The sequence below is a fragment of the Brassica napus genome, chromosome C1 (genome assembly GCF_020379485.1).
Source record: "Brassica napus cultivar Da-Ae chromosome C1, Da-Ae, whole genome shotgun sequence".
Classification (NCBI taxonomy): Eukaryota; Viridiplantae; Streptophyta; class Magnoliopsida; order Brassicales; family Brassicaceae; genus Brassica; species Brassica napus.
Window position 1 is genome coordinate 15,529,110 of NC_063444.1, and position 20,480 is coordinate 15,549,589.

Consider the following 20,480-nt stretch of genomic DNA (forward strand, 5'->3'; position numbering starts at 1 on the left):
CCGTCCAGATACAAGGAGGACACCATCTACATTCATTTGGCCAAGATTCTCATCATTAAGCTTCCAACGGCTAGTTTTTAAGGAGCCATCAATTCCTTTGCTTCCAAGTTTATTATTTCGATTTTATTTCTTTCCTTATGTCTTTTTATGACTGTTAGAGATTCCTTGGTCGAGCCTATAAAGCTCTAGTTTTTGTTTCATTGTAAAGCACCCCATTTTTAAAGTAATAAGAATTATTCAGTTTTTCTAGTTTTCTTAAAACTATTGTTATAAGTCTTTTGAGTTCGTGTGAAGCAACTCCAAAGCACCTTGAATTATCAAGGCTCCTTTCCATAGAGTCTTGTGGCGTCCTCAACCCCCCCCCCCCCATCCTTCCATTCCAATTCGTTTGCCAAGCTTGAGAGTGATACACATCCAGCAAGCAAAGCACCATCTCAATCCACTTCAATCATCAACTGATTAGGCTGAGAGTGTCACACGACCAGCAGCCTAATTCCATCCTATCTATCTTTATTTATCTTGTTTTATCATATTAGAAGTCATATCTCATTTGTTTTTGCATTTGTTTTCAGGATCATAACTTGCATTCCATCATATCGCCCATCCGATCATATCTTTGGTCGATCCATCAAGCTTCCATCAACCATTTTGCCATCCCTGATTTCCAGCCTGCAACATTCTCGTTCTGGGGTGACTTTTGATCTTTGTTTGTTAACGCACATGATATTTGTTCATCGTGTTTAATCCTCTATTAATTCAAACACCCACGATCTAGCTTTGAATTGATCTTTCATCGGCGAGACGGTCTAACTTAGAGTATAAATAGGTAAATATTCCTCCTCTCGAAATCATATTCTCTATATCTTTTATCATACTTATTCTCTGCGATATGGCTAATTCAAGAGTATTTTTCTCCGATTTGAAGTCCGGCAAGTGTTTCTCCATTGTCAAGGTTAGGTTGTTGAGGTTCTGTGAGGCAAGAAATGTCATGCGTGGTGGGGAGCTCATGTGGCTTGATATGTTCATGGTGGATGTAAATGTAAGCTAATTTTCCGTATATTGATAGTTGTGTATTTATAAAGATTCCAGCGAATTGCTATCTGTTTAATGAAATTGAGATCTATTGACCTCCGTTTCTGGCGACTATTATGCAAGCCACCATAAATGCTAACCAGTTTGCAACATTCCGGCCTCGCCTCACCGCAGTGTCGATGTATTCCATCTCCGGATTTGATGTGGCTCGATGTGCTCAAAACTTCAGGCTTTCCGACTCTTCCTTACTGATCCGATTCAATGATACGACTTCCTTGGATGTGTTAACCGATCTGGCTTCTCCATTGCCTGAAGAAAGCTTAGGGTTCCGTAACCAAACCAAGCTGCTTGGTTTAGCTAACACGAACACTCAGCTACCAGGTAAAGTAGCTTTATTAATATAGGTTTTGTATTTTATAGATTAATATCAGTATATCTATATAATATACTAATAGCAATCTCAACTTTGTCACATACATTATAGGTGAAATCACTGCGGTAAAAAATATTGTGAATGATTTTCCAGAAGAAAAAAACTGTGTTATATATGGTGACTATCAAACTGGATAAGTAACTCTTTCTTCGTTTTTACTCTTCTTATTTTTGCATATCTTAATATTGGCATATGTAGTTTTAGAATTATTTTCGTTACATAACTAGCTCTCTGCTACATATTTGCAGTAATGTGTCACTTTGAGTCTATTCGACTCTCAAGTTGTTTCTTTCCACGCGATCGTTTTAACTATACAATCTCTTTAGCCGCAAGCGTGACCACACCTCTTCATGATTGTAAATTACAAGCTTAATCATTTAAAAGCGCATGTCTTTACATTCCATCACTTTGTTTGAAAGATTTTGCCAAAAGTTGTTACAAAGAAAAAGTTGCTATTGTTGTTGAAAGTGTATTAAATTAGTTCACATATTTTTATAGCAAATTCAGAGTTATGCACAACTCAACTAGATTAAAAACATTAGGAACCTAGAAATAATATCATCTTTTCCAAAGAAATTCAATAACTTTTTTAAAAAATTAATAAATTTGCAATTTAAAAATAAATTTACAAGTAGATAATGGAATAAATGTTTTAAATAAATTTCGGTAGATGCGAGAGTAAATATAGTTATTACTACCACTTCAGTGAAAAAATATCTGACTCAAATGAGGAGTTATTTTCATATATAGACACATTATGATTTTAAGTACCTTGTGTAATGACTCCCTCTTTTTTCTCTCCCAGACACTAGTTACGAGACTAGTCTTTACCCACCGTTTTTAAACTTCCACCCTGCAAAAAGTACCTGCAACTTTCTTCATTTTCAAATTTCTTAGCCACTTTTGGCCTGAATACAGAGGATTTTCCAAGGACCTGCTCTTTATCCCCCGGGTTCTTCCCCCGACCCGTGGTCGGAGGGACCGCCGTCCACCGCGCCTGTAGCTCTGACAACCGGAAAACGTTTGAACAATGGCGGATTTTCACCTCCAACACCACCGATGATCTTCGCCGGGAGTTACTTAAAATCTTTTGGAAACAGGGAGTCCTGTACTGTGTGCTTCTAAAACTATCTCCTTTTTCCAGCTGCTACTGCACTGAGAAAAGGTTTTTCCGACTACTAGATCTCTAAATTCACAAATCTCGTAGTTTGCTTCTTGACACGCTGCTGGTCCTAAAGATCTGACATATAAGTGGGCCTCTCCTGCTCAAATACTGCACAATGAGTAGAAGGCTTTCACGAGAGGAAAAAGGGAAAAATCCCTGCTTTGATGCGCACCAAGCCCCCCGTACAGCTCGCGTTAAAGCTCAACTTCCGGATACTGCCGAGATCGACAGCAAGTTCTCCCTCACTATAATAGGCAGAGTCACAAACCCCTCAGCTCAAAAGATCTGGCCCCTCATATCCTTCTTCACGGAACTTTGGAAATCTGACGTGAGACCAATCGGAGCTGATTTAGGCAATGGCCTCTTCCAATTCCAGTTCGAACGCGAAGCTGACCTATTGCAAGTTCTTGACAAAAGACCATACCATTTCTCAAGATGGATGGTGATAGTTCAAAGATGGGAACCTACAACCTCAATATCATTCCCATCACTAATCCCCTTTTGGATAAAGGTGCAGGGCATACCAATCCATCTGTGGAATGAAGGGACTGTGAGAAGCATTGGAGAAGACATTGGGGTATACGAATATGCGGAAATCACTCCTCTGTCAGTAAAGATGCGAGTTCAAGTGAATGGCCTTCTCCCTCTGATAACCTCAACAGTCATCGAATACCCAAGACGAAGTGGTTGCTACACTGAAATATGAAAGACTTGAGAAGCACTGCTCAAAGTGTTTTCGATTAGATCATGAACTGAAGGATTGCTTAGAAGCCAAGCACCAAAACAAAGCGCGCTCGGCAGCGCAAGAAGCTAATCAACAGAAACAACTCTCCGACTTCTCTGTTAAGGAGACCCGAGACGCTCGAGACAGAGAACCACGAGGAAACTTTACATTTCAATCCTCTGCTTCCAATAATGCTGAGACACAGGAAAGGAAAACCTCCAAAGACACGAGGGAAATCTCAAGCCATAGAGCCTATAAGCCTCAGTCAAAGGAATGGGAGGAAAGAGGATCCTTTAGACGATCACATCAAACCAGAGACCGTAATTTTGGAATTGATGACAGATACCATCGACCATCGAGGGATCACAGCCAAAGATACCTTGTAAACCAAGGAAGAAGCTATTACAGAGAAATCCCCAGGAGAGCCAATGACTCCATAGAAATGGGATCGCTTCCCCTAAAGCATGCAACTGAGACATCTGCAAGAGGGGTTCCTCTGCAGATCTGTCCAACAAACTTACCTCGCGAAGCGGTTCAGGAAGCGCTAGGGGAAGTACGAGAAGCAATGCTACAATACACAAAGAGTGCAGACCCAACTGAAAGTGAAGCCCGCAAAGAGAGAATGCGACAAGCTGAGGAAAATGGAGAATTGGAGGAGACTGCAATCCAAATGGTCAGAGCTTCAATAGCGGCAGAAACAGGAAAACAGAGACTGGAACATGCCATATACTCTCCGGAACGAGTCCCAGTGACTCAACGACTGGGCCCCTCTCCAACACCACAAAACTCGAGGCATCAAACAGGGAGGAATGAGCAACTTTCTAACTCACTGGATCGTACCCCTGCTAATTTAAGGTTGGGACCTGCTGGATCGGCACATGTAGAAGCAATGGAGGTTTCTCCAATAACAAATGAACGAGTACCAGCCTCTCTCCGGCTTGGACCCTCTACGGAACCTGGGAGTCATAAGGAACCGCTTGGTGTACCCTCAGGAGAAAAGAGGAAACCCGGACGTCCCTTGGGTAGAAGGAAAGTTCAAGGCAGCCCAAAGCCGGGTGCAGGAACTGGATCAAAGAAGAGAAAAGTCACTCAGGCTAAGCCTCCGATCGCAAGGAGAAAGCTACCTACTGATCAGAAAACACCAACAAAAACAAAAACAAAAACAAAAGACAAGGCTGGACCGTCAAGAGGAAATGCCAGGGCCTCAACATCAACAACAAGCTCGGAGAATAGGCCACTGTGTAACATGATCCCAGCAACTTCAAGGAAGAGGACGGGTTTTCGGACTCCGTCCATTCCCGGTCCTTAAAAATTGCGAGCTGGAACTGTCAGGGGTTAGGGAATCCCCGGACAGTTCGACGTCTAAAGGAGATTAACCGATCCATATCTCCGGACATATTATTCCTTATGGAATCCAAAAATCCCGACCTTTTCGTTCTCAGCAAAATGGATCAGCTGGGTTTCGAACACCATCACCTAATATCGCCTACAGGACACGGGGCAAGAGGTCTAGCGATCCTCTGGAAGCAAGAAGTAAAGCTCCATATTTTGTCATCAAATGCAAACTTCATTGATACTTGTATTGAATATGAGGGGAAAACTTTCTTTGCCGCTTTTGTGTATGGAGATACTGATTATGCAAAAAGAAGATTTTTCTGGGAACAAATGACATCCTTAATGAACAGCAGAGAAACACTGTGGTTTATAACGGGAGATTTCAATGACATTCTCAACAATGCTGAAAAGGATGGTGGACCAGCAAGACCTGAGGGTTCTTTTGGTGACCTTCGATCTTTCTACTCCGAGGGAGACCTTTTCGACCTCCCGCACTCAGGGGACCTATTGTCATGGAGGGGAAAAAGAGGCGATTACCTGGTTAGGTGTCGACTAGATAGAGCCGCTGCAAACAGCACGTGGGCGGAACTCTTTCCGACTGCAAGAAGCCAATATCTAGAGTACGAAGGATCCGATCACAGGCCCCTGGTGACGATTCTTGAACCTGGAAACAAGAAACGAAGAGGAATGTTTCGCTTCGACCGCAGACTAAAAGATAATCCTGAAGTCAAGGAACTGATCAAGGAAGTATGGCATGCAGCAAGCGGTAAACCCGTAAGAGAGAGAATTGCAATGACAAGGACAGCGATCACTGAGTGGAGTAAAAAACAGTATCGTAATAGTCGACTCATCATCGAAGAGAAAAAACAAGAACTAGAGATGGCACTAGTAAATCCGGTGAATGATGGGGAACTGATACAAAAGATTACAGCTGACCTCGATGCGGCTTACCTGGCCGAGGAAGAATATTGGAGGCAACGCAGCCGCCTGCTATGACTGAGACTTGGAGACCGCAACACCGGATACTTTCATGCTGTAACGAGAAAACGTCGACGAGCAAACTCCCTCTCAGTTATTGAAGATAGCACAGGAACGATGGTTTACAAAGAAGGAGAAATAGCAAAGGTCGTTGTCCAATATTACGAAACCCTGTTTACCTCACTGGAGGGGGACAGAGCCGACACAGTTATTTATGCGCTTCAGCGACGAGTATCAGATGAAGAGAATGAAAAGCTCATAAGCCCACCGTCACCGCAAGAGATACGAGATGCAGCTTTCTCCATCCATGCGGACAAGGCACCGGGACCCGACGGTTTCTCGGCGAGCTTTTTCCACTCCAACTGGGAGACCATCGGGCCTGATATAGTCAGTGAAATCCAAGGTTTTTTCGTTTCAGGATCTCTGCCACCAAAGATAAACGAAACCAACATCAGGCTCATCCCGAAAATAAAAAATCCACAGGCGGTTACTGATTATCGACCGATTGCGCTGTGCAATGTGTATTACAAGATTATATCCAAGATTCTCACAAGAAGAATGCAGCCCTTACTTGCAAATATCATCTCAGAAAACCAGTCCGCTTTTGTTCCTGGCCGAGCCATCTCTGACAATGTGTTGATCACACATGAGGTGCTTCACTTTCTAAAAACTTCAGACGCGAAGAAGAGATGTTCTATGGCTGTAAAAACGGATATGAGCAAGGCCTACGACCGACTGGAGTGGGAGTTCATTGAGTTGGTTTTGGGACGTCTAGGCTTCCACGAAATATGGATCACTCGGATCATGGAATGTGTATCCACTGTTACACTCTCTTTTCTCATCAACGGTACGCCTAGAGGAAGGATAAAACCGAGCAGAGGTATCCGCCAAGGAGACCCTCTCTCACCTTACTTATTTATTTTGTGTGGTGAAGTGCTCTCGGGACTGTGTAATAGGGCAAACAAGGAGGGTTCCCTCAAAGGAATCAGTGTGGCAAGGGCATGCCCCAGAGTCAATCACTTACTCTTCGCTGATGACACAATGTTCTTCACCCGAGCAAATAAGAGGAGCAGCCAGTGTCTGAACAGCATCCTCAAGCGATACGAGGAAGCATCGGGTCAATCAATCAACACTGAGAAATCATCTGTCTCGTTCTCAAAGAAAACTCCGGCAGCGCTAAGGAGCTTGGTTAAAAATGAATTAAGCATCCACAAAGAGGGTGGAGTTGGCAAGTACCTTGGCTTACCCGAACATTTTGGAAGAAGAAAGAGGGATCTCTTCACTTCCATTGTTGACAGAATCAAGCAAAAAGGAAGCAGCTGGTCCAATAGATTCCTATCGAAAGCCGGGAAGATGACTATGATCAAGAGTGTCCTCTCCCCTATTCCGTCACACGCAATGCAATGCTTCAAACTACCGGTTTCTCTGTGTAAACGGATACAATCTGCTGTCACGAGATTCTGGTGGGATGATAAAGAGGGACAACATAAAACGGCATGGGTTTCATGGGACAAAATGACAAAACCAAAAGCCATCGGTGGGCTAGGCTTCAGGGACTTTCAAGCCTTTAATGATGCGTTCCTAGGAAAACTGAGCTGGAGGATACACAACAATCTGGAACTCCTTCTCTCAAGAATCCTACTTGGGAAATACTGCCACTCGGAAAGTTTTATGGAAGTAACAGAGAAGGCATCAACATCACACGGGTGGCGTGGAATCCTAGTGGGCAGAGATTTGCTCAAAGATAATATGGGATGGGTTGTGGGGAATGGCTCATCCATCCGCATCTGGGACGATCCATGGCTCAGCCTAACAACCCAGTTGAGACCTACGGGCCCAGCAACTAAAGTGTCAGCAAATTTTACAGTCGCAGATCTGTTTCATGAAAACACAAGGCGCTGGAATACTGAGAAAATCAGACAAGTGCTTCCCCAGTGGGAAAGAATCATTAAAACCATTAAGCCGAGTGAAGCAGGAGCACCTGACAAACAAATATGGCTGAACACACCGTCCGGCGTCTACACGACGAAATCGGGGTACCACTCTGCGATTAAAAAGAGAACTGAGGAAGAGGACCCAAATGACGCATCTGTGGAACTTGAATGGTTCAAAGGCGTCTGGAACATTCATGCCTCGCCCAAGATAAAAATGTTCTTATGGAAGCTGTTTCAACAAGCTTTACCAGTCGGCGAAGTGCTTGCGATGAGGAATATTACCACTGATAGTCTATGCAAGAGATGCGGTACACCCGAATCTATAGATCACCTTTTCTTACACTGTCCGTTTGCAGAACAAGTATGGAGATCTGCGCCTTTCGTAACGACAGTTGAGAGTAGCGGATTGATAGATTTAAAAAGTGTATGGTTGAACCTATGCGGTAGAAATTGTTTGCCTCCCACAGGACTGATATCAGGTCATCTTGCGCCCTGGATACTGTGGCAAATCTGGTGCTCTAGAAACCAGTTTATCTTTGAAGGAAGGACGGTGAGCGCAGACGAAACCCTCACAAAAGCTATAAGCCTCGCAAGAGAATGGACGAGCAGCCAAGAGAAGCAGAAGCGATCAACACCACGTAAAACTCCACCACGAGAGCCGACACCACGGAACTCCACCATTGTCAACACAGACGCAGCGTGGCGAGCTACTAGCCTTATAGCTGGGCTGGGATGGACGGTGAAAAATCAGGAGGGTTCTCCCTGCTTTAAAGTAGCGGCACGTGACGTTGGATCTGCACTGATTGCAGAAGGTTTAGCACTGCGAGAAGCACTCTACTGCTGTAAGGAAAAAGGAATCAAGTGCGTCCTCTGTTTATCGGACTCAGCTCAGCTTGTGAAAGCGATCAACTTAGGCGAATCTTACCCAGAGCTATATGGGATTGTTTCTGATGTTTTAGAGATATCATGTTGTTTTGATGAATTGTCTTTCTCTTGGATATCGAGAGAGAGGAACAAAGAGGCTGATACTTTAGCCAAACAATGTCTGGTTGAGGAAGAAGCCTTTATGGATGGCACCTAACTTTCTGGATTGAATTAATACAAGTTTGTGTTTCAAAAAAAAAAAAAGACACATTATGATTTTTTATTACACTGCATAGCACTACAGAGGTAGTTTTCAATGGTTGAACACAAGTTTGATTTTCAAAAAGCGAAACCAAAGGTGGGCAATTATGTAATTAGACCTGAGCTTTCTAGTTGGATTGATTAGGGTTTTTTGAAATTTGAAAACAATTGGTTTGGTGGTTCCGGACGCGAATCTCATATGAGATTGAGTTTAATTGTTTTTTTTCTTTACCCGTGAAAATAATTGTTTTGTTTCTTTACTTTTTTTATTTCCAGTAAAAATAAGAACGGAGAACTGAGAAGCCGGAGAAGCCGACAAACAAAATTTTCGGACGGAGAAGATGATGTCGTCTCAAAAGCGGAGAGCTTAAAAGGGCGAGGCTAAAGGTTAGATAGTTTCCTTCCTCCCAGTTTCATCGATTTGGATTTCGGATTGGGGATTAGAGTTTCAATTTATGGGTTTCGATTTTTCGAGTTTGATAAGATCCGCGACGTGAGGTGTTAGGGTTTCGATTTGGGGGCACGGTTCTAGATTTATGCAAAACTCCCATTACAGTTTTGATTTGTAGATTAGGGTTTCAATTTAGGGGTGCGGTTCTAGATTTCCAAGTTTTCTAAATTTTTTTTTTCTGGTTTCTGTTTGTTTTACAGAGATAGTGCAAACTGAAGAGGGAGCGGTGAATGAAGCAAAAGGTCAAAGCTTGTTTTTAGTTTTGATGTTTTGATTTGATGTTTTGACAAAACTGTGGTAGGATGTACACCAACACGTATGTACATATGATCAACCAGGATTTTGTACATGTGTACAAGCGTGTATATGTGTACATAATAAGTAATGTAGATATGAGTATTCTTGTTGATAGGTTGACATGTATATGTTGTGTTTGTTGGTGTAGGAGCCGGTACATATGAACAATATCCATGTGTACACCGATGTAATGATATTCACATGTACACAAAAATGTAAACCTTCCAACATATAGCAATACCAATCTACTTCATTGCAAATTTATTTATTATTTTTTAATTAAATACTTTTTACATTGAGAACAATTTAAAACATTATTATAAACTGGATCACATATTTCATTGATTGGGTGGATGGAAATTATTTAAACCAACCATCTGTATAGTGAGTGAATTAAGTGTACACAAGAGAATGTGTACATATGAAATATTATAAAGAATGGTACATATGGACAATAGAAAAAGTATGTACATATGGACATTAGAGATCGAAAACTCGTGGATTGCAATAATAACCATATATATGTATTTTTATGACTTCAAAAATTTGATTGCTTTATATTAAGAAAAAGTGTGTTGGTAGTAGAAAGTGACATAAGTTCTAATAAATAAGTGGAAATAAGTTCTAATAAATAAGTGGAAATGTGATCAGCAATGTAAATGTTTCGTTAAATGAGAGAGGCAATTTGATAAATAAATAAAAAAATGAGAGGCAATTTCAGGTATTTTCCTAATAATTCAAGATATATTTAGATTTTAAAGATTTTACCCAAAGTTTTCGATTTAGCTCAACAAAATCCTTGCGCAGGAAAAAAGTTATAGCGACCCTTTTACTCTAAACTAAAAGGGTCTTCTTCTTCTTCTTCTCCGGTCATCTTCCTCAGGTCTTCCTTTTCACGGTATACCTCCGTTTCTGTTCTCTTTCTTATGAAAAGTTTGTGCTATAACATCTTATTTTGACTTCTGAAATGCTTTGATCGTCTCTGATCTCTTGGTACTTTGACTTCCGACAATTTTATTTCCGTTAAAAATGTTTGATCTTTTCATGTTCTGTATTAGATATTTTGAATCAGCTGCTCGAAATTTTTTGTTTTTGTGGGACTGATGTTGGCCGAACATGCATTCAGTGACGAAGAACGATCTGTGTATGAATAATGGATCATGATCATTTCGCCATAGATCATTAAAGTTTAATCCTTTGCTAGTTTTCGATCGGTTACATTCACTGATGTAATGATCCTCTGTGTTTTATTTCACCTGAGAAGATGGGCGTTGAGGTTCTACACTTCGGTGGATTTGAGGTTGTTCCGGCTCCTTTCGAGTGACCAACGGGAAAATGGACCAATGCAAAGGAGATAAAGTCTCCATCAAGTTTGGCTCACTCGGTGAACCGCCAAAGAAAGCCCAAGAGAACAACAACAACAACAACAACAACAACAACAATGTGTTGATCTCTGATGTACCTAAAGATGCAGCAGAAGAGTGGCCTGCTGGGAAGCAGATCCACTCTTTCTACTTTGTCAAGCACCGTCATTTCGACGACCCCAAGATCAAAGCAGAGCTTGAGAAGCTAAACAAGGCCCGTGCTGCAGTTTTCGACCAGTTGAAAGCTAAGAGGGTAAGAATTGGTTTGTATGTAGCGTTGACTCTTTGGTGATTTTGAATGATGTGGAAGTTTCTTTTTGATGCATTGGCGGAGAGATCAGAGTTATTCGACCTGTTGGACCCGTTGAAGGCCGAGCGTCAGGGGTTCAACACCAAGTTTGAGGAGAAAAGAAAGGAGATGGAACCGTTGCAGCAAGCTCTGGGAAAGCTAAGGGGCAATGATGGTGGTAGTGCACGTGGACCTGCTATCTGTTCTTCAGAAGAAGAGCTGAACAATATGGTAAACAACAATCTTTGTGTTCACTCATTTACTCATGAGACGCATTTTTATTTTACCGTTTTTTCATTTGGTTGGTGTTTGTGGGAGATGTAGATATACAGCTACCAATATCGGATTCAACACGAAAGCATTCCATTAACCGAGGAGAAGCAGCTTCTCAAAGAGATCAGGCTGCTTGAAGGGACAAGAGATAAGGTCATTGCTAATGAGGCTGTGAGAGCCAAAATCAAAGAATCTATGGGTCAGAAAGATGATATCCAAGGTCAAGTTAAGGTAAAGAGAAGCTAGTGTTCGTGTGCTCTTAGCTTCTCGCCAGTTTAAGTCTGTTGAAATTGTTTTTATATGTGATGCTTCTTTGTAGTTAATGGGTGCTGGCTTGGATGGAGTGAAGAAGGAGAGGCAAGCAGTTTCAGCGAGGATTAATCAGCTGAGTGAGAAGGTGAAAGCAACCAAAGATGAGATTCAGGTCCTGGAGAATGAGCTGAAGACTGCGAGTGAAAAGAGGGACAAAGTTTATTCAAACATTCGTGAGATTAGGAAGCAACGTGATGAGATGGTACAAAGACAATTTACTTTTTGCGCATGTTTCATCACATGATTTGTGCAAAAACTGATTTTTTTTTGTTCATTTAGAATTCAGGGTTTTACCAAGGCCGTAATGTGTTGAACAAAGCTAGAGACTTGGCTGCACAAAAGAACATAGACGAGCTTGAGGCCCTCGCCAATGCCGAGGTTGAGAAATTCGTGTCCCTCTGGTGCAGTAAGAAGAATTTCAGAGAAGATTATGAGAAGAGAATCTTGGCGTCGCTTGATGCTAGGCAGCTGAGCCGAGATGGCAGGATGAGGAACCCTGAGGAGAAGGCTCTGGTTACTCCAGAGGCACCACCAGTAGCAAAGGTCCCTAAAGCTATGGCAAAGCAGCAGCCAGAGGAGGAACCAGTTTCTGCACCTGAATCAGATGCTGCTCATGTTGCTCAGAAGACTGAGAAAGCTAAAAATGCATTGAAGGTAAAGAATGCTGTTGTTGATGATGATGAAGATGAATTATATGGTCTTGGAAAGCCGCAGAAAGAAGAAGAGAAAAAGATTGATGAAGCAACGGTGAGAGAGATGAGAAAGCAAGAGGAGATTGCTAAAGCCAAGCTAGCCATGGAAAGGAAAAAGAAGCAGGCAGAGAAAGCTGCCGCTAAAGCTGCGAAAAGAGCTCAAATGGAAGCTGGCAAGAGAGAGAAAAAGGCAATTTCTGTTCTTTCTCTTTGCTCTTTGCGTTTCTTCTTTCCATTCTAATAATTTTCCATCTCTTTGTGTGTTGCAGGAGCGAGAGAAGAAAGCCAAGAAGAGCTTTGGCGCCGAGGTCTGAGGAAGTTCCAGATGCTGAGAAGGAGGAGATTGAAGCTGAAGTGGAGGAGAAACCACAGAAGGAAAAAGCCGTAAAGGAGAAACCAATAAGGAACAGAATCCGCAGTAGAGGAGGACCAGAAACACTCCCAAGAGCAATCCTCAAGCGTAAGATAGTCAACTAATTACTGGCTTTGGGCTGCTCCAGCTGCTCTTGTGGTACTGATGCTTCTTGTCTTGGGTTACTACTACGCTCTCTAGAACAAACGTAGTGATCAAGCGATGCTGCGTTGTTGTAGTTTGGGACCTTTCAAAGCTTTCTTTTGAGGATGAGACTCTAAAGCTTATGCCTCATTTACATACAAGCAGACTCTCGTCCCTTTAGAAGTACTTTTACTTTCTCACTTTGTTCTTCTCTCCTGTTGTTGAGGCTTTAACTTTGAAGAAAGAAAACAGTTTTTGTTACATTTTATAGCTGTGACAATGTTCCTAGAAAATCACAATTCTACATAAGTGCAATTAGTAAGTCGAAAATGTAACTTAAGATCCTTGAGATACTACATGATACAACTCTTTCGACTACGAAAGATATACATTAGCCTTACTTTTTCAGACATTATATTCCTTTTGCTCTCTCTCTCCAAGCCTTTTGCTTCTTCTTCCACCTTTGGAGAGCAGTCTTCCCACACTTCCATTTTTTACTCCGAAACCGTTCTCTCCCTTTTAGCCAATCGCTATAATCCTTCCCGGGCTCGCACACTATGAAATCTGCCAGGTCCTCCACGTCGCTGCTTTTCATGTCGCCTTTTTCGCCCAATAACCACAGATATTTCTCCCCATTGCAGCTTTTCTCTTCCACACCAACTCCTGAATCCGAACCATTCTCTGCATCTTTAGCTCCAGACAGCTTCCTGCACAATCATGGAGGTTACGTGTAGTCCCGTAAGCGATCTTATAAATGTGGTTATCAACCCCACGAAAGTTTAAAAGAAGTTTTTCGGTACCTACCCCAAGTACAAAGTTCGGGTTTTTTGGAACTTCAAAGCAATTGCCTCGCTCAGTTTCCTATCTACTGCAGTCTGTACCATATAACCACTGAGTCATTTAGAAAAAGCGCAGAAATTTAGAGTTTTGTGCAAAGAGTTATTAGTTTGTTACCTCTTCAGCTTCACCAGAAGCTTCCAAGTCTTTGGATGGTATGGAAGGTGACGGACTTTCTGAGTGCACAAGTGATTCCAAGTCACCCCCTTCCAGGATAAATAAATACAGAGATACCACCAACCCAAAAATGGAGCCCTTCATCAGAAAGTCAAGCTTAAGTGCAAAGCTTACGGACAGTAAGCCAGAAAAATGCATAAGCATCCATTTAGATTTCAAATGTACATGAGGATGAGATTCCATTCTATCGTGGAGGAAACTTTGGCCGGGTAAGTGAACACTGAACTTTTCAAAACGTTGAACAACATCCATCATGGATTTGTATTCCTTGCAAGATCGAACATCTCCAACGTCTTTAGATCGATGCTGGAGAACCCGGATGACTTGCAATGTCGAACAGCTCATCAACTTTAGTATGGATGCAAGCAGATATAGATCTTCGACACTAGATGCGCTGTACTTTTGCAACACGGAGTCCATGACATCATCAGAACTAGCTCTAAGTATCTCGCAACCAAGAACTGATAAGATCTGTGACAACGTATTTTCTGAGTAGGAGCTATCAAATACACTTAGGGTTTCCTTTGCGTATGCTACAGAACACGCTACCAACTCATCATTTTCTCTCCTGGCATTGCTACTGTGATATGAGCCCCATGAATCCTTTAGCTTCACTGTAACCTCGTTAACTTTCTCCAGTGTTGAGGGCAAAAGAAGATGAGTTGTTCTCATCCGAGAACTACTCGTCGAAACACCAAACTTCCCAGATGGGTCATTCTCATCCTTACACGTGTACCGTGTGTACAGAACAACAGACTTATCAAATGCATCGATGCATCTATCAAAAAGCTGAAGGTCTAATCCTTTAACACAACAAATGCCGATGGCATCAGAGACCAATAAAACCACATAGGCGTGAATCATTCTTGGTGCAGAGAACATCGCGGGGGCTAGCAGCAAGGACGTAGCGGCACTCATGGTTAACTGAGGTGGTCTAACCGGACTAACTTGCTTCCAGTATAATCTCTCAACATACATCTCATTTAGTTTCTCATCAGAAACTGATAAGATAAAGTGAGCAGAAACCATTTCCACCACACCGGCCATGTCATGCTTACTGAACAGTATACATGAGGAGAATGCAGGATCTACACGGAAAAGCAGATCCCTGATTGACTTATTCACCAAAACCTCATCGATGAAAACCTGGACAAATCAAAAAGAGCTAATAAACATAACACTGTCTTAATGATTCAACATAGAAGCACTTGCCAATAGTATAATTCTAAAATAAAAGCCACAAACAAAATGATCAACAGATTCATCAAGATTTTACCTCAAGCCCTGTACAAAGAAACGTACGGCGGGTCTCGTCAGAAGAAGAAGTACCCTCATACGTTGCAGAAATCAAACCACTGAGGATTGAGAGAAGTGCTTTCGCTTTCTCCAGAGCCATATCGTGTCCAGGCAAAAGTAAAGTGATGATCCTCATACAGCATCTTAAGTACAGTATGGCCAATTCGATACTTTCCTCTCCACTTGCAAACGTGTAACAACTCTCTTTGCTTAAAGTAGAGAACATGCACTTGAAACTCCTATCAAGCTCCGTGAACAACACATCAGAGAGGCTACAAACATCAACGAAACTGACAGATTCTCCACTGGATTTGAGATTCCAATAATGCGAGGCAACGTTGACACTATCCCAGTTTATCGGTTGAGTTGATGACAGCTTACCCAGAATACACAACAGATTTTTCAAGATTGGCTGCTTAGAAACCTGAGAATCCAAAAGGGGGCTCAGATTTTAAATCCCTTAATCCCTAAAGTTCAAAACTTTCTCGACAGATTTTACCAAAACTACTCAAAATCGACGAGATTCCCGGCGAATTTTCGAGAGGCCAGCGAAATTGAACAATCATTTCATAGTCACAGCAACGATTTAAAAAGGAGATTGATTCGAGACATTGTACCTGAGCGGCGGAAGCAACAGATGAAGCGAGAGAACGGAATAAGGTGTCTGGATCTGAGATCTTCGAAGGACGTAGCTTCTTACTGTTCCGCTTGGCCACCATCGCCAGAGAGGGAAGATGAGAGAAAAGATGCTCGTAGTCGGCGAGGCTCTTCGATTTTGAGGGGACTTTCTATGTGGCGGGAAAGGACAATGCACGCGTCGTTTTTTGTGCGCTTAAAACGACACGCAGTTTAATTGAGAAAAAAGAAAATGTTTTGGTGACATAGACTAGTTGGGATTTCTGTTTCGGGCTCCTGATTTGTTATCGATTTCAGGCCCATTACCAATTTTTACCTCCAATCCACAATTGTTTTATCTTAGTACCGGTTATGTTCACTAGCTTCAAAAAACAGTATACTAAGCTAATTAATCATCCTAGTAATCAACAAGAATTTGTTTTCGGAAATGGTTAAGTTATTGACCGTGCCTTATCATGATCAATCTATAAATGTGTCATATTTCAGTGTTTGATAACCGGTTCTAACCATCAACAAGAGTATACAAACTTAATAAAGTTATAAATCAACAATTACAATGTGAATGGATTCCTTTCATGTTAATAGAAATGTAACTAATTCAACTGCATTAGTAACTATTAAAGATTAGTCAATCATAATTTACTAAAATTAATTGTTAATACATAATTTCACATTTAAAAATAATTTTTTACTTAGATTTTATATAATTTTTACTTATATTTTTATATTATTTTATTAAAGTTGATTGATTATAATATGATTGATTATAATCGAAATAATATGATTGATTATGGTCAAAATATACACCAAATAATTTAATTAATGATGTATCAAGTCTTAAATTTTTAATATATTTGGATAGTATTTAGTAAATTATATTGAAAACCACATTTGAATTTATGAAATATGAAAATACACACCAAATAATATAGTGAAACAATACGAAAGTCTAATTTCTAAAATTTAATTAATACAGTAAAATAAACTATTTTCGTATTTTATAAGTAAAATAGAAAAAAATTAAAAAAATTTAAAAGAAAACTTTTATAAACTAATAACTGTATAAATCAATAAAGTATATTAGTTTAAACATTATTAATATCAGAAAGTAACAAAAGGATTTGTTAGGAAACTCGGTGGCTTTCACAATATGAGTCCTATGTCAAACTTTCCATAGTTTACAAAAGTCAAACCAAAAGCCTAATGGACCGGTCTATGATATACATTGAGTTTGACAAACCATTACATTAAAACTGAAATACAACAAAAAAACACTTCATTTATTATGTGTTTCTAAATAATTAGACTTTATTTATTACAAAATTATAAAACAGAACTTATCTATTTTGAAGTGTTTTATTATATCTTTTACATTTTTTCTCACTCTTTTTAACTATTTAATTAATTATCTTTACTATAATATTTTGACAGCATTTATTTACATATTAACCATAATAATTCGACATGTTTGAATAAAATTGCTCAATCTGTGACAAATTTTCAAAATGGTTAACAAAGAGTTTTTTATATATATTTGTTAATATAATCAGTTATGCATAAACATTCGGCTACATGTTTAGGTACGAGTTATTTTTTCGGACATTGTTTTTTTTTGAAATGAAGCTTCATTCAGTTATTATAAATTTTCGAGTGGATTTCGAGTCGGATCTTCCAAGTTCGTATGAATTCGGTTTTGAAGTATAGAAACCTAAAAACATCCAAAAACTAATGTATCTGAAACATGTTCGGATATTTTTACCAAAAGTAACCATACTAACCGATTTGGTTCATGTATTTTGAATCCAAACTAAAAATAACCAAATAACCAAAAGTATATATTACCCAATTTGATCCAGATTCGATTATGTGTATATGAACCTAAAAATATTCAGATACTTATGTGATTAGTTATATGATGTCACATATAAAATATATAACATCAATCGTGAAAAAAATAATAATTTATGAAAAAGTAAAAATTAACACCTTCTTTCACAGTGACAATAGCTTCCCCCGTACCTCTCCCATCCCCGAGAGCAGCAGGACCATCACGAATTCACGATCATCAGGATATCTCACCACAACCGGAGCCGCAACGACCCATCTTGTATAGCTCGTATACTCATTTTTTCATCATTGTGCTCCATGATTTTTTTTGGTTTGCCTGATTGGAAAAACGTTTGAGAGGGAACTTGGTGCTTTTTGGTGGGTCTTAGACAGAGGCACGTGCGTATCGGTAGTGGTTGTGTCCAATGTTAACACTTGGATGACTCGCTGCGTACGCCACGTGCATGTGTCATGGGGATGGGGCCTATACTCGTGTGATGATACAATTGCTACTTGTCACGTATACCCGCTATTGGCCTCGCAACTTAGCTATCGTCTTTAGATGCTTTGGCCTCATCCACCGCAATAACTCTACTTTCGTTCTCTTCGGATAAATGTAAAATTTTATATGCGTTCAAGACGCACCGAATCTCTTTGACTAATCTAAGATGGCACTAAGTGCAAAATCAGTGTAGGTCCATACTCCACAGGTTTCTAATGCCGACAGTGAGAGGAAATAGACTTTCCCATTTTAAATTGAACAATGAAAATAACGCACACGAAAATAAATAACGAAACAAGAAGACTTGTGTATCTTGACAAGATTATAAAACAAAACAAAGTGGGAAATAAAAAGAACTTTTTCTGCATGTGTGATATTGACATAAATTAAAAAGTATAAAACATAAAAGGAGAAAGTCACTGTAGCTTTTCCCTTACGTGGGCTTTGGTAGGTAAGTGAATTAATTGCGATTAGCCTTTAATGTGATTGTAAAAAGCTTTCGTACGACTCAACTTGATATCCATGCAACCTAAATATTTAGTCGAAATAGAACGCATTCAACTCTTACCACTCTTAACAGCACAGACCACTTTGTTCTCCAATGCATTTAACGTCGTTAGTTACAAACCGGAGCTAGAAACGATCACCTTTATCCCTAACCTTATAAACTCAGTCACATGTGAACGTTATAAGTATGTTATCACAACACAAAATACTAATACACTCTTAATTAGAATTTATCATGTGTTTGTGTAACTAGAATGATCATGTTTAGCACAATATCGTGTCTATTATTTATTACAACAATCCAAATTATCAAACTATTCTGACATAACCAATTAACAAAAGAAGAAGCAGAGACTAGAATGAAGCTAGAACAATAGAATAGAGAAAATCAATTCCGACATGAATCTCTAGCCTCAAAAGTGTTATTAAGCTGACATCAATATGGTTAAAACCAGACTTAAAACTGTAGTTACCGACTTAACGGCCATGCCATTCGCAGAGGATTTTTTCGAGCCTGGAGCTTCCGCCGGCGAATTGATATCACCGGAGCTTGACGGTCCATCTCCAGAGGGACCCATATCCGAACCTGACGGAGCGTCTCCTGAGGGACCCATCCCCGACGGCGAAGAAGCAATAGAGGAAGGAGATCCTTCCGGAGCCAGAGACGGAGAAACGGCGGAAGAAGATTTTGGTGCCATTGATCCCGACGGTGAAGAACCCGGAGCAGAGGACGGAGGTGATGGAGGAGAAGTCATCGGAGAAACAGGGGAAGAAGACTCAGGTGACATAGATCCCGGCGGAGAAGCCATCGGAGCAGAGGACGGAGAAACAGGGGATGAGGACTTAGGTGACATGGATCCCGGCGGAGAAGTCACCGGAGCAGAGGACGGAGAAACGGGGGAGGATGATTTAGGTGGCATAGGCGCCGGTGGAGAAGTAGCCGGAGAAACAGGGGAAGAAGAAGACTTAGGTGGCATTGATCCTGGCGGAGAGTTTCCCGGCGTGGAGGCTTGAGGAGGCGGAGTCGAAGTTCTGACAGACAAGACAACGACGGCAAGCTTCTGTCCCTTCTTACAGTTATCTTCATTACCGCTGATGAAGTAAAACGGACCAGAGCGATCAAGCGAGATCTCAGAGTTTCCGTCGTCAGCTTTCTTGATCGGGTTCTTGGTGTTACATCCGTCGTAGTCAGCCTTGCTGACCTCTAGAACCGAGTCAGCTCCCTTGGCGTAGGTAAAATCTGCAAGAAAAATAATCAAACAGAGTCTCAGACAAAACTCCACCGAAAGTAACGACTCCATGACAAGTAAGAAAGAATAGTTTACAGAGAGTGTCGTGTACTAGGAAACGGCTTTTTCCAGCCCAAGATCCATAATCTTCCGGGGGATTTGGAACCCACGCGCCGCTACCTCCGACTCCGAACCTCCGTGCGTCGGAGATGGTTGAGAAAGAGAGGAGGGCAGTGAAGAAGAAGAAGAAACAAAGGCTTTTGGTTCTTGGAAACTCCATGGTTATGAGACAAATGGGTTTGTGTGTGTGAGACTATGAATATATAGAAATAGGAATAGGCTAAAGGAAAGTGAAGCTTTTTGTCTTTTAGATAGGGAGATGTAACGTTTATGGTAATACGTGTTATAAAAATTGAATCTCGTGTCAGTCTTCGTTAAAAGAAGAGACTTTCTTCTTGTATCCCCACCGACGTGTTTAATTTGTTTTTTTTTTGGGATTTGAAAATCTTATATCCTTTTGGTAAAGGAAACAAACATTTGGTACTACGAGTTTATTACGCGTTTAGAGA

General features: G+C 40.7%; 3 protein-coding genes and 1 pseudogene across 3 annotated transcripts; 2 read left to right on the forward strand and 2 right to left on the reverse strand.

The window, feature by feature from the left end:
- The first annotated feature begins 2,745 nt into the window (after positions 1 to 2,745).
- Positions 2,746 to 4,663, forward strand: LOC106373205. Its single transcript, XM_048743710.1, has 2 exons — positions 2,746 to 3,207; positions 3,293 to 4,663. The coding sequence occupies exons 1-2, from the start codon at positions 2,746 to 2,748 to the stop codon at positions 4,661 to 4,663; spliced, it is 1,833 nt and encodes a 610-aa protein (XP_048599667.1).
- Positions 4,664 to 10,738: 6,075 nt separating this feature from the next.
- On the forward strand, positions 10,739 to 13,163 carry LOC106376111 (annotated as a pseudogene).
- BNAC01G20110D lies at positions 12,934 to 18,945 on the reverse strand. Its single transcript, XM_013816153.3, has 5 exons — positions 15,828 to 18,945; positions 15,191 to 15,634; positions 13,855 to 15,060; positions 13,705 to 13,775; positions 12,934 to 13,607 (listed from the first exon to the last, which is right to left on the reverse strand). Exons 1-5 carry the CDS (start codon positions 15,927 to 15,929, stop codon positions 13,313 to 13,315), a joined length of 2,118 nt encoding a protein of 705 aa, XP_013671607.1. The 5' UTR covers positions 15,930 to 18,945; the 3' UTR covers positions 12,934 to 13,312.
- LOC106376112 (early nodulin-like protein 2) lies at positions 18,946 to 20,383 on the reverse strand. The gene is made up of 2 exons (XM_013816154.3): positions 20,008 to 20,383; positions 18,946 to 19,922 (listed from the first exon to the last, which is right to left on the reverse strand). The coding sequence occupies exons 1-2, from the start codon at positions 20,189 to 20,191 to the stop codon at positions 19,108 to 19,110; spliced, it is 999 nt and encodes a 332-aa protein (XP_013671608.1). The 5' UTR covers positions 20,192 to 20,383; the 3' UTR covers positions 18,946 to 19,107.
- Positions 20,384 to 20,480: the final 97 nt, after the last annotated feature.

Bases quoted from the DNA above. Each gene is read 5' to 3' on its own strand.
- LOC106376112 (XM_013816154.3), bottom strand. From the start codon at position 20,191: ATGGAGTTTCCAAGAACCAAAAGCCTTTGTTTCTTCTTCTTCTTCACT. The intron at 19,923-20,007 runs GTAAACTATTCT...TTTTTCTTGCAG, and splicing joins CCTAGTACACGACACTCTCT to ATTTTACCTACGCCAAGGGA.
- BNAC01G20110D (XM_013816153.3), bottom strand. From the start codon at position 15,929: ATGGTGGCCAAGCGGAACAGTAAGAAGCTACGTCCTTCGAAGATCTCA. The intron at 15,635-15,827 runs GTACAATGTCTC...TTGGATTCTCAG, and splicing joins CTGTTGCTTCCGCCGCTCAG to GTTTCTAAGCAGCCAATCTT. The intron at 13,608-13,704 runs GTAGGTACCGAA...ATGATTGTGCAG, and splicing joins ACCCGAACTTTGTACTTGGG to GAAGCTGTCTGGAGCTAAAG.
- LOC106373205 (XM_048743710.1), top strand. From the start codon at position 2,746: ATGAGTAGAAGGCTTTCACGAGAGGAAAAAGGGAAAAATCCCTGCTTT. The intron at 3,208-3,292 runs GTATACGAATAT...TAACCTCAACAG, and splicing joins GCATTGGAGAAGACATTGGG to TCATCGAATACCCAAGACGA.